Source organism: Anomaloglossus baeobatrachus, chromosome 3 (genome assembly GCF_048569485.1).
Source record: "Anomaloglossus baeobatrachus isolate aAnoBae1 chromosome 3, aAnoBae1.hap1, whole genome shotgun sequence".
Taxonomy (NCBI): Eukaryota; Metazoa; Chordata; class Amphibia; order Anura; family Aromobatidae; genus Anomaloglossus; species Anomaloglossus baeobatrachus.
This window is the reverse complement of record NC_134355.1, coordinates 79,345,055-79,359,401: the sequence shown is the minus strand read 5'-3', so window position 1 is coordinate 79,359,401 and position 14,347 is coordinate 79,345,055. Positions and strand designations below refer to the sequence as shown.

The window sequence follows — 14,347 nt, the reverse complement described above, 5'->3', positions numbered from 1 at the left end:
GAGCGAGGAACATCTCCTACCTGCGTCACGGCCGCCAATGCGGAAGGAAGGAGGTGGGCGGGATGTTTACGTCCCGCTCATCTCTGCCCCTCTGCTTCTATTGGACGCCTGCCGTGTGACGTCGCTATGACGCTGCACGACCCACCCCCTTAATAAGGAGGCGGGTCGCCGGCCAGAGCGACGTTGCAGTGCAGGTAAGTGCATGTGAAGCTGGCGTAGCGATAATGTTCGCTACGCCAGCTATCACCATGATATCGCAGCTGCGACGGGGGCGGGGACTATCGCGCACGGCATCGCAGCATCAGCTTGCGATGTCATAGTGTGCAACGGGCCCCTTGGAATTTGCTCTGGTCAAACCAAAGTAGAACTTTATGGGCTAAATACAAAACGCTATGTGTGGCATAAATCTAACATTGCCCATCAGCCTAGAAACACCATTCCCACCATGAAACATGGTAGTGGCAGCATCATGCTGTGAGAGGCTTTTCTTCAGCAGGACAGGGAAGCTGGTCAGAGTTGATGGGAAGATGGATGGATCTAAACACAGGGCAATGCTGAGGAAATCCTGTTAGTGACTTCAAAAGACTTGAAACTGGGGAGTAGGTTCACCTTCTAGCAGGATAATGACCCTAAACAAACTGCCAGAGATACAATGAATGGGTTAGATCAAAGCCTATACATTTGTGTGAACAGCCTAGTCACAGTCCCAACCAACAATGATGAGCAAAAGGGTAACAACGTGAACAGGATTTTTCTCTGTGTTTAGAGTTTATTTATTTTGATTTACAAGATTAGTAAAGGGGATGTCTCATAGACCACTCCCCATTACTAATTCAGGGCTTGATGACAGCTGACTTTTATATTACCCCGATTGCCACCTCACCAGGGAAATTGGGATGAGCCGGGTAAAGTGTTAGAAATGTTGCATCTAATGGATGTGACAATTCTGAGTGGCTGCAGGCTGCTATTTTTAGGCTAGGGGCACAATAACTATGGGACTCCCCAGCCTGAGAATACTAGCCCACAGCTGTCTGCTTTATCTTGGCTGAGTATCAAAATTTGGGGGGACTGCACGCGTTTTTTAAATCTATTTATTTAAATGATTTTAAAAAAGCTGCATGTGGTGCCTCATATTTTGATACACAGCCAAGATAATACGCATAGCTGTGGTCTGTAGCCTGTAACTGTCGCCTTTTTCTGTGCTGGGTATCAATATATGGGAGACTGCGCAACATTTATTTTTATTTATTTATTTTTACACTTAACTCAGGCAGAAAGAGAGCTACTGTGAGGGCAACCAATCAGAGATGCTGGCACGCTGGCAGTCGGACTGCAGCCAATCACATACGCTGTCACAGACAGTGGGCAGAGAAAGCAGTAAATATGCTTAAAGGATAATGAGCGGACCCGAAAATAGTGTTACAGCTGTGCGGAGACTGGTAAGTATTTCCTGTTTAAACCATTTTGCTTCCTTTTTTTACAGTGATTTCTCTGGACAATCACAGCCATGCCAGTACTTTACATGGCTGTGATGGGGCTGGAAGTGGATAATTTCTGAACAGTTACCGAACAAAGGCTGAATTTTAACTATTTTGAAAAATGTTTGGGAATCCGAACTCAAATCCAAATGAACAAGGCTTATGTTGAACTTGAGATTTGCGAACCTTTTTCAAACAAGTTCGTTCATCTCTAACTTAGGCGGGCTTTACACGTTGCGACATCGCTACCGATATATCGTCGGGGTCACTTCATTAGTGACACACATCCGGCGCCGGTAGCAACATCGCAACGTGTAAATCCTAGGTGCGACGATAAACGAGCGCAGAATCGTAAAATATCACTGATCTGTGTTACGTCGTTCATTTCCATAATGTCGCTGCTGCTGCAGATACGATGCTGTTTGTCGTTCCTGCAGCACCACACATCTCTGTGTGTGAAACCGCAGGAACAACAAACATCTCCTTACCTGTGTCCACCGACAATGCGGAAGGAAGAAGGTGGACGGGATGTAATATCCTGCTCATCTCCGCCCCTCCGCTTCTATTGGCTGGCCACTTAGAGACGTCGCGGTGACGTCGCTGTGATGCCGAACGCTCTCCCCCTTGAAGGAGGGATTGTTTGGTGGTCACAGAGACATCGCCGACCAGATATGTGCGTGTGAAGCTGCCGTAGCGATAATGTTCGCTACGGCAGCTAGCACCAGATATCGCATATACGACGGGGGCGGGTTCCATCGCGCTCGACATCGCTAGCAATTGCTAGCGATGTCGCAGCGTGTAAAGCCTGCCTTAGACTACATAAACCAGAACAAAAAACCCAAACCAACGAAACCTGTTCGGCATAAATAAAACAGACAGCTTCTAACAGTCCATACAATGCTGGGTCCGCCTAGTCAGGAAAAGTTTCAGTTCCTTCAATATGAACACAGCTCTAGGAGGTCTGCTCACCTCCATACACAGACTCTGAGTGAATTCAGAGATCTTCATTTTACATCCTGGATCAAAGCCTAGGGTGGACATATATGAACAGCCGTCCAACCTAAATCTTCAGCAGTTCATGCACCCTGCCCTTAATGTGACCGATTAACCCGCTCAACATCTAACATATTGGAGCATTTTTCTGGGTTCACATCACTGATTCTGACAACCTCAGAGAAACATATTTCCCCTCCATCTTACAGTCGAAATAGCTGCCCAGAGAATTCTGGAGTACGTGGCAAGTATTGATTCTAGAAAAGATGGTGCGAAGCAAAGGAGACCCTTGTGAGAGTCATGCACTTTGAGATACAAAGGACCTTCCAGTGGTTGCAGTGGTTTGTATATTGGCCTCAACTACATCGGGGGGGGGGTGGAAAAATCCTGTGGAATGTATCGGCAGTGTGAACTGAATAAGCCTTCAGAGCAGAAGATCCTAAATTAAACAATTAAGATATTTGAACCACTGGAAGTGCTTATTGTTAACTACCTCATGATTAGCCCTTCTCATAACAGTTGAAAATACTGCTTTGTAATAACTGATCAATTCACAAAGTTCACAGTCGTGACACAGACAATAGACCAAATGGCTCCATCAGTGGCCAAACCAAGCTGTAGAGATTTGATCCATGTGTATATGTGGCGCCCCTGACCCGGTCAGGCACCACTGAGTACTGTACCCATGCTGGGACAGTACTTCCAGGTTATCCTAAAGGCCAGAATGAGGTGTGTACGCACAGACACATAGCAACCAGGTCTCTCACACCTTAAGAGGGGACCCTTGGGTAGTCTCCAGAGGTGCTAGCCTTCAATTCTTTTCTAGGGGTGTAGTGGAGGGGCTGGGAGCTAAAGTGCAGAGGTTGTAAGGAAAGGAGTGGAGTGAGCCAGTCTGGTAGTGGTGAGTGGCGGTTGCTAAGGGATACGCGCGCTCACACTAGTCAGACCCTGTGCGGTGTAGTGACAGTTGGCGGGGGAGAACGGTCACCGAGAAGGCAGAGAAAGAGGTTCTTCTGACTAGGCACGTATGGGGACAGGTCCCTAGAGCAGACTCCAGTTTAACTATCTGCTAATCCTGCCGGTGAGGGAAAATACCTCACCAACCACACAGAGTCTGAGCCTCAGCAGCAACGCAGGGACGCATAAGGGGACAGAGCTTGAAGACGTCTCACTTGGTCCACGCTGCCGGCAAACGGTCCAAAAAGGGGAGAAAAGGCATTTGCGACTCCCTGGATAGACTCCCACGGTACTTCAGGTCAGGGGGTTATCCGAACACAGAAGTGTTAGGAAGGCGAGCTAACCTGTTACCGTCAGACTGACCTGAAGGAGCCCCTTGTCCTACCTGGTTCATCACAGCAACGCCCAGGTCAGCTCACCATAAGATCTGTGTGAGTAAAAAAAACTGTTAAATGACTTTTGACTCTGCCTGAGTTATTCTGGGACCCGTTATTTCTACACACCTGAGCCCCTGGGGCCTGCCTCACTCACGGGAGGCTACAATATCTGACTGCAGACTCCATCAGCCCCAGACACTCATAAAACCTGCAGTGGCGGTCATCCATATCCCTAACCGCAAGCCGTGAGTGGCATCACGAAACATACAAAATCTGACATACCTGTTTGCCATATACAGAAGAAGACTCTGTGGCATCCCTGAAGCTGGATCGACGTCCCTGGGGCGACACATATAGGTGCCCAAAGAGGATCTGTTCCAATGATTGGTCATGCTTCCAGGGAAGAGTCATGGAGTAGCTGCATTGACTCTATGGCATTAAGAAGTCCAAAACAATGCCCAACCATTCTCTGAGGAATGGAGCTTGTGAACATTTCAACTGCATGCTCCTGCAAATATTAAGAAGGCTGTAAGATGATCGGAAAATGAGATGGCCTTAGTTTGTTGCAGAGCTGGAGTAAGTGTAAAGCAATCAAGTACATGCCATGACTGGCTACACGCCGTACATGGTATTGTTTTGCCATAATGGCCATGAAATCACCGAACAAGAACTCGATCCAGAGGAGGTTTGCAGTAGATTCAATATAACTAGCTGGGTGCGAGAACACTGGCATTGTCTGCAAACACTGAGGCGGTTCGTAGAGCAGAAATTCCTGAAGCTGGATCATCCAGATGTGACTCCAGTGCAGGAGGTCCTCTTACAATGTGTGGATCGAGTACTAGTATGAGCTGAGTGCCCCAGGATCAAGTTGGATTATAGGTGGGAGGTGATTCCTCACTGATTCACGAGGAGGGTTAATCCAAAGGCCTGTGTATGAAGTCCAACCTGAAGGTGTGGAAAGGGCACCTAGAAGGGTGCTTCATTGTAATATTCTCCACCCCTGTGAGTCTGAAGGGGAACCAGAGATAAAACCCCTGAAAGAGCAAAGGAATATGGGTCTGTTGTCAATAATTAGTGGACAGTACCTACAGAGTCTAGAGAAGCAGCGCCTCTGCCTCCAGCTGAACTGGAAAATGAAACAGGGACTGAAGCTGCCAGTGAGGTACCAGAAGTTCCACGTGTCCTGGAAGAGTGACCCCAAGTGGGGTCACAGAGAAATGAGAGTGCTAATGCTGGTGTTCCACCTACATCGTACACTGATGAAAATGTAATTTGGCAATGCTAATGCTAAAGACCCAAAAATTAGCTCAATTTTTGGCCACCCTGGTTGTGCCTCCGAGGAATATCAAGATGCAGAATAACTGGACATAAGAGGACTGGCGAGTTAAGAGAGGAGGAATGTAAACGGGTTGTGAACGAGAGACACACTCAGTTAACATATTACAGGTGAATATAGCCACCTACTGGTTAAAAAGAATAAGCAGGAACTAAAGAGTGGAATGTGTGTTTCTTCGAGGGAAGAGTTTAGAAGAGACAATGGGTCAGGTGGTGGTTGTGGCACAATTGTTGTAAAGGAGCGGTCTTGAGAGCAGTAGAGCGGGCTTACAGCCATCATTGACATAGAAGAGCCCAACATTGATCAGACTCTTGAAGAAGATAGAATACAAATACTGACTCCAAAAGAAGACCAAATACCGACTCCAGAACGAAGCCCAAATATCGACTCCAAAAAAAGACGAATACTGAATCTGAATACCGGCTCCATGAGAAGACCGCCTGTCATGATACAGTATCCAGAAGAAGATCCGAGTGAGCTGGGCCGTTGCTTCCTGTCTAAGCATACAGTACAAATTGAGGAAATGTACTCACTAGATTTGGATTTGTAGTCTAGAGAGGGTGTGCCATGACCCTGGTATAGCATGCATGCTGTTTGTTTGTATTGTTAGCTGAGGGTGACGTTGACGAGTCCCTGAAGGGACGATACCTGTAATTTAATGGTAGTATAAGTGTAAATTATATTGTGTCTATATTTTGCTCATCCGCATAACTGAAGTTGTTATTGTAAAATACCTGTTTCAATATTCACCAATTGTGCTGTTCCTTGAATGAATATTTTAGGCACTATCTTTGTATTTTGTAAAATAAATTCGTGTTGTTTACGTTCCACTATGTTGTCCTTTTCTTTGCTGTTGCGTCGTCTTAACCTGTTTACAAGTAGAAGAATGGACTGGGCTTCCTAGGACCCAGCGGCTCCTTTTCTCTCCCTGCATCCAAAGAGCACATGATCCCTGGGTCTGGAGGAGAAAGCACTGTAAGTGCTTCCCTGTATACAAGGCAATAGATCAGAGCAATGAATACAGCTATTTAGAAGGTAGACATGATAAGAAGATAAGATCTTTCTTCTCTGTAGGGAATCTAGCTATGTTTGACAGCCACAGATTTTATGCAGTGACATGTTAGAGCAGAATAGAACAGGGGCTGCCTGTTTATAGTATATGAGCGGTCCTGAAGTAGTTAGTAATGTATATAGTTTATATAGTGAATTCTGGTGACAGATCCCGTTTAAAGTATACATTCACCTCTGCATGCCTGACTTTTTGATTTAAAATGGAACCTGTCACTTGATTCAATGCTGCCCAAATAGGATGGATGTGTGATTGCAGCCAGGTATGTTTTACTGTAAAATACTCTGGTGTTTCAGAGAAAACATTAGAGAGCCATAATAACAGACATGGCACCAGCTTCTCCCCTGCTGCTCTAGTTGATTGATATACTTATGAAGACACGTATCAAGCAACTCGAGTGTAAAGATGAGCGGTTCCGAGGAGGTTCGGTTCGCCGGCAGCAAATTAGCCAAACATCCAATGGCTAGAGTTTGACCCAAACCCCGGAGCAAGTAACTGATTGGCAGTTTGAGTCTCCACCCACAAACAACCAGCCATAAGCAGATCCCTTCCGAGGGAGGGTGGGCGGTCTTTTTCAAACAATTATTTGGGTTGCACAGTACATGGAATCGTGATATTTGTTACATGTTACCCCCAGTGCGAGCTGTTCAAATACGGCAAGTGGCTGGCACAGGGCTGAGCACTGAGCGTACATGAGCACAGCTTTGCTCGCGCGAATGAAGTTCGAACGTAAAGCATCCGAACCCCATACCTTGATTTTTTAAGTTGGTGTTCAGTTCAAAAATCGAGCCTCAGTTTGCTCATCTTTGCTTGAGTGGTGTGGGAAGAAACCAGCCAAGGGGGATGCTGGACTAGTCACATCTGTTCTCGGCCGCTTCTTTAAACTATATTTCCTCTGAAATGTTAGTGTTTCAAAGTAAAATAGACTTGACATGATTACAGACATGATCTATATCTTGCTTCCCTTGGTTTATGGAACATGACTTTAATGACGGGTTCCCTGTAAAAGAACAGTAGCTTTCCTGAGACTAATCATGTTTCCAAATAAAAATGATTTAAAAAAATAACAAACAAATGAAATAGTTCTTAAGTAACTTTTTAAAAAGTCAACTTTTGGTCCAAACTTCCATGTTGTGGTATCCCGGTACCCTACGACCTTCCATGGCATACTTTAGTATCAAAAGGTAAGATTTTGCAGTGTTAACTAAAGCAGCACAGTAGTTGCAGATTGTTAATTATGTAAACTGATTTACTTTAGTTTAAGATTTTGTATTCTGATGCCAAAGACTGCCATTAAGAGGTGTCTTCAGCATGATGCAATCACACAAATCAGAACTTCAAATCCCACTCCTTCTAGAAAATCAGGATTTTTGGTAGCTGTTTAGGGATGGTTTAGTTCATTTTTTATAGTTATTCTTCCTTAGAAAATGATAATTTTATGGCTATCCGTTTTTTCCTAAAAGGGAGCATCATGGAGGTGATACATGCTATAAATTTGATGTGTCAAATTTCCTGGTCAAATTAAGGAAATTGCCGAATTCAAATTAGCCATATTTTTTATCATTATTCAAGAGGTAGTCTCAAGTTTTTAAATTTCTTTTATTAGCATGAAAATAAGTTTGCCGTTGACTCTCTTTTTCTATCTTTTGTTATTCTCCCGCTGTGATAACTTTTATCTTTCATAGTGTATAGCTGGTTTTCATGTAGCTCGGTCACTAGTGCCAACCCAGACACTGGCCGAAAGTGTGCAGAAGCTACATTCAGGAGAATAGTTAAGGGTACTTTACACGCTACGACATCGCTAGCTATAGTTAGCAATGTCGTGCGCGATAGCACCCGCCCCCGTCGTACATGCGATATGTGGTGATCGGTGCCATAGCGAACATTATTGCTACGGCAGCGTCACACGCAAATACCTTGTCAGCGAAGTCGCTGTGACCGCCGAACAATCCCTTCCTCAAGAGGGAGGTGCGTTCGGCATCATAGCTACGTCAGTGCGGCATCATTAAGCGGCCGGCCAATAGAAGCGGAGGGGCGGAGATGAGCGGGACGTAACATCCCGCCCACCTCCTTCCTTACGCATTGCCGCATCACACGTAGCGATGTAACAACATCGTAACAGTGGCAGCAACAATATTAAGGAAATAAACAACGTGTCAACGATCACCGTTTTTGAACGATTTTGCGATCGTTGATCGTCGCTCTTTGGTGTCACACGCTGCGATGACGCTACCGGCGCCGGATGTGCGTCACTAACAACGAGACCCCGACGATATATTGGTAGCGATGTCGCAGCATGTAAAACACCCTTTACAGTGGGTACGGAAAGTATTCAGACACCTTTAAATTTTTCACTCTTTGTTTCATTGCAGCCATTTGGTAAATTCAAAAAAGTTCATTTTTTTCTCATTAATGTACACTCTGCACCGCATCTTGACAGAAAATAAAAATATAAATGTAGAAATATTTGCAAATTTATTAAATAAGAAAAACTGAAATATCACATGGTCATAAGTATTCAGACTGTTTGCTCAATATTGAGTAAAAGCACCCTTTTGAGCTAGTACAGCCAGGAGTCTCCTTGGGAATGATGCAACAAGTTATTCACACCTGAATTTGGAGATCCTCTGCCATTCTTCCTTGCAGATCCTCTCCAGTTCCATGAGGTTGGATAGTGAACGTTGGTGGACAGCCATTTTCAGGTCTCTCCAGAGATGCTCAATTGTGTTTAGGTCAGGGCTCTTGCTGGGCCAGTCAAGAATGGTCACAGAGTTGTTCTGAAGCCACTCTTTTGTTATTTTAGCTGTGTGCTTAGGGTCATTGTCTTGTTGGAAGGTGAACCTTCTGCCAAATCTGAGGTCCAGAGCACTCTGGAAGAAGTTTTCTTCCAGGATATCTCTGTACTTGGCCGCATTCATCTTTCCTTCAATTACAACCAGTCGTCCTGTCCCTGCAGCTGAAAAATACCCCAATAGCATGATGCTGCCACCACCATGTCTTACTGTTGGGATTGTAATGGGCAGGTGATGAGCAGGGCCTGGTTTTCTCCACACATACCACTCAGAATGATCACCAAAAAGTTCTATCTTCATCTCATCAGACCAGAGAATCTTATTCCTCATAGTCTGGGAGTCCTTCATGTGGTTTTTTGCAGACTGTATGCAGGCTTTCCTATGTCTTGCAGTGAGGAGAGGCTTCCGTCGGACTACTCTGCCATAAAGGTCCGACTATGGAGGGCTGCAGTGATAGTTGACTTTGTGGATCTCTCTCTCATTTCCCTACTGCATCTCTGGAGCTCCACTTCAGTGATATTGGGGTCCTTCTTTACCTCTCTCACCAAGGCTCTTCTCCTCTGATTGCTCAGTTAGGTTGGACGGCCAGGTCTAGGAAGAGTTCTGGTGGTCCCATACTTCTTCCATTTAAAGATTATGGAGACCACTGTGCTCTTAGTAACCTTGAGTACTGCAGAAATTCTTTTGTAACCTTGGCCAGATCTGTGCCTTGCTACAATTCTGTTTCTGAGCTCCTTGGGCAGTTCCTTTGACCTCATGATTCTCATTTGGTCTGACATGCACTGTGAGCTGTGAGGTCTTATATAGACAGGTATGTGCTTTCCAAATCAAGTCCTATCAGTTTAATTAAACACAGTTGGAATGAAGGAGTAGAACCATCTCAAGGAGGATCACAAGGAAATGGACAGAATGGTACTTAAAAATGAGTGCCTGAGCAAAGGATCTGAATACTTATGACCATGTGATATTTCAGTTTTTCTTGTTTAATAAATTTTCAAAAATGTCTACATTTCTGTTTTCTTTCTGTCAAGATGGGGTGCAGAGTGTACATTAATGAGAAAAAAAATGAACTTTTTTGAATTTACCAAATGGCTACAATAAAACAAAGAGTGAAAAATTTAAAGGGGTCTGAATACTTTCTTTACCCACTGTGTGTCCTAACATACCAGCTATTTCTCTCCAGCCATTGATTTCTATACAACAGTTACCTGCTCACCTCCCTCTCCTGTTCACCTAACTCCTGGCATAGCTCTAATCACGCCTATCACTCCTGTGTAATCACAATCCCCTAGCATCTAGCATCATAAATCTCACTTTTCTGAGCTGTATACTTTTTCAAATACCTTGTTATCTCTATAAAAACCTCAGTGAAAATTCCAGAACAATCAACTGATAGCTGAATGTGTAACAGCAGAACTTGTGCTGAGTTTATAGTTCTACAAATACTAAAGCTCTGCTGTCCACCAAAACTGTCACTCAAGGAGGTGAGCCCACCCTGCCAGAAAACTGAAGGGAAGAGATCAGTAGAAGACCGCAGAGTTGTGCACTGCTCAAGAAACAACTTGAGAATATCCCATTAATTACAGATCAGAAATTGAAAATCATTTCTAGGAAATTTGGATTGTGATTCTGTTGGGGACAAGGATTGATTAATGATTTTAAACTGTGTACAGAGGTGAGGAATATGTTGGAGTTTTTCAAGCAGCAGGAAATAAATTAAAATGTCCTAATAATATGTATTGTGTTGAAGTTTTTCCCGCAAGATACAAGTTCACCAGACTGTAACATAAAAGACTAAGTACTCACTTGTTTTTAAACTCATCCACCATCCTCTGAGCATCTTTGTACTCTCTTTCCAGTTTGGATCGATCAGTCGACAACTCACGGAGTCTCTGCCGATTCAAATCAATCTGTTCCGCGAAAGCTTCTTCCAGACCGGAGATCTCATCCATCCTTTGGAAGGTCTCCAGTTGCTTTCTGAAGATGGCATTTCTCTGTTCTAGTACTCTAGCTCGGTTTATGTAATTAGCAAACCTTTCATTCAGCTCCTGCAAGTGTTCAAGGCCCTGTGCTTGGGCTATCCCAAGGCTGCTGATGTCTACAAGACTTTGATCATCAAAACCATCAGACCTTTCATACTTCTCTTTCCGAACTTCTCGTAAGTAGCTAGTTTTGTACATGTTATCACTTTCCTATGAAACCTTCCTTTCCTCTGGCCAAGCTAAACTGAGCAAAGAATATAATGTGTTCTGTCCCCTCACTTCTGTGTATTGAATGTCATCTGCAATACCCAAATGAAATTTTGTTTAAGGCAATAGCCCACAAGGGTACTGTTCTCATGCTTTCCAGCATTTGTCAGCATTTATTTTGTTCCAGGCATGGCGATTGTTCTGTGTTTTTCTCTGTGCAGAAGCTTACATTAACAATACGAGAGATTACACAAAAGAAATGCATCTGTACATGACTACTGTTTGAATTACTTATTTGAAATGTACTGATTGAATTAAAATGTTTAGCCAAAGTATTTGCAGTTTTGCTGCTGCACATAAATTTACCCAGAAATACTGTTTAATATCAGAAAATATAAAATTAATACAATTCACTCTTGTAAATTATGAGTGTAGATCTAGAAAATGCAAATAAATAATACCAAAGTCCTGTTTGTTACAGAGATTTTCCCATTTTAAACACTTATGACATATCTACCTAACTTTGGGATTTGTACCTACAAGGAGAACTGACCTCTTCACTAGAGATGAGCGAACCGGTCGCGGTTCGGCTCGAGGTCGGTTCGCCGAACGGAGCTCCCATTTGAGTTCGGTTCGTCGAACGTTCGACGAACCGAACTCGAACTGCATAGGAAACAATGGCAGGCAATCACAAACACATAAAAACACCTAGAAAACACCCTCAAAGGTGTCCAAAAGGTGACAAACAACTCACAACACAAACACATGGGAAAGTGACAAGGACAAATTCTCACGTGAAAACAAAATAGCGTTACGAGGAAAAAGAGGACGAGACACAGATATAGGCATGGCACGCCCTTCTAAAATCATGTAAAACACCGCAAGGTGACTCCAAGCGGAGTCTCCCTTTTTTCCAAAAATTGGGCCCCACACACACCCACCCATTCAGTGGCAGCAGTTGTGCCCCAGTTGTACACTTCACAGCTAGATTTGCATCAAGCACATTCAAAAATACGCCATACTTAACCGTCCCCAGGATGACTCCGGGGTAGGTAGCAAAGTCTTTGCTGAACCATGACTTGTTCATCTTGGCTTCTTTTAAAAACAATGTAAGTAAGGGTTACTCCAAGCGGAGTCTCCCTTTTTTCAAAAAATTGGGCCACACAGACACCTTATCAGTGGCAGCACTTGTGCCCTAGTTGCAAACAGGATGTTTTGATTTGCATCAAGCACATTCAAAAATACGCTATTCTTAACCGTCCCCAGGATGACACCGGGGTAGGTAGCAAAGTCTTTCCTGATCCCAGCTCTGTTCATCTTTGATCATTTTAAAAAAACACAGCAATCAAGGGTTACTCCAAGTGGAGTCTCCCTTTTTTTCAAAAAATTGGGCCCCACACACACCCACCCCTTCAGTGGCAGCAGTTGTGCCCCAGTTGTACACTTCACAGCTAGATTTGCATCAAGCACATTCAAAAATACACCATACTTAACCGTCCCCAGGATGACACCGGGGTAGGTAGCAAAGTCTTTCCTGATCCCAGCTCTGTTCATCTTGGCTTCTTTTAAAAACAATGTAAGAAAGGGTTACTCCAAGCGGAGTCTCCCTTTTTTCCAAAAATTGGGCCCCACACACACCCACCCCTTCAGTGGCAGCAGTTGTGCCCCAGCTGTACACTTCACAGCTAGATTTGCATCAAGCACATTCCAAATCCACAAGCATTTACTCTCCCCAGGATGACACAGGGGTAGTAAATTCCTTCTGGATCCATGACTTGTTCATTTTGATGAACGTTAGTCTGTCCACATTGTCACTGGACAGACGCGTGCGCTTATCTGTCAGCACACACCCAGCAGCACTGAAGACACGTTCAGAGACAACGCTGGCAGCTGGACGTGACAAAATCTCCAAAACGTAACTGGAGAGCTCTGGCCATTTTTCTAGATTTGAAGCCCAAAATGAGCAAGGCTCCATTTGCAAAGTCATGGCATCGATGTTCATTTGGAGATACTCCTGTATCATCCTCTCTAGCCGTTGACTATGTGTCAGACTTGTTGTCTCTGGTGGCCTTGCAAAGGAGGGTCTACAAAAATTATGAAAAGATTCCATAAAATTGCTGTTACAAGCACCAGATACAGTCCTACTGGTACGGGTAGACTGTTGAAGATGACGAGACCGTCCCATGTTTGTCAAGTTACAACTGTGAGATTCACTCCCTGCACCTGCACGGTTGTTTGGTGGAAAAGCCGAGCTAAGATCGAGTAACAGCTTCTGCTGATACTCCTGCATACGTGCGGCCCTTTCTATGGCTGGAATTATGTCACAAAATTTGGACTTGTACCGGGGATCATACTGTGGCAATCCAGTAGTCATCATCACTTCTAATTTTGACAATACGAGGGTCATGTTGGAGGTAGTGCAACAAGAAGGCACTCATGTGTCTTGCGCAGCCATGCGGACCAAGTCCACGCTGTGTTTGTGGCATAGAGGTGCTACCCGTTTTTTCTTCCTCTGACATCTCCCCCCAACCTTTTTCAACTGAAATTTGACCAAGGTCTCCCTCATCTGCTGAGTCTTCCATGTCCATGGACAGTTCATCCTCCATTTCTTCATGTTCTCCTGCACCTTCCTTAACATTTCGCCTGCTACTATGCGCCCTTGTTGATCCCTGTTCCCCATGGTCCCATGCCTGATGCGTTGGTGATGATGAACGTCTGGACCTTGGTGATGTTGTTGTCCCTTGCGCATATGAATCCTCCTGTAGTTCCTCCCCTTCCTGTTGTCCCACCTCTTGACTCCGAATAGTGTTTAGCGTGTGCTCCAGCATGTAAATGACTGAAATTGTCATGCTGATAATGGCATTGTCAGCGCTAAACATATTCATCGCCATGTCGAAACTGTGCAGAAGGGTGCATAGGTCCTTGATCTGAGACCACTCCATCAGGGTGATCTGCCCCACCTCTGCATCTCGTTGGCTCAGGCTATACGTCATGACGTATTGCACCAGGGCTCTGCGGTGCTGCCACAGTCGCTGTAACATGTAGAGAGTTGAATTCCAGCGTGTCGCCACATCGCATTTCAGGCGATGAACCGGCAGGCCGAAAGACTTCTGGAGATATACAAGTCGCTCAGCTGCGGCGCTTGAACGGCGGAAG

The 14,347-nt window shown here is 44.6% G+C and overlaps 1 protein-coding gene across 1 annotated transcript in view; it reads right to left on the bottom strand.

Moving 5' to 3' along the window:
* The window catches only part of BFSP1 (beaded filament structural protein 1), a 98,346-nt gene extending 87,164 nt beyond the window's left edge, over positions 1-11,182 (bottom strand). Inside the window, exon 1 of the mRNA XM_075339276.1 lies at positions 10,809-11,182. Coding sequence (XP_075195391.1) covers positions 10,809-11,182 — 374 coding nt within the window. The remainder of the gene's footprint in view (positions 1-10,808) is intronic.
* Between the last annotated feature and the right edge of the window lie 3,165 nt (positions 11,183-14,347).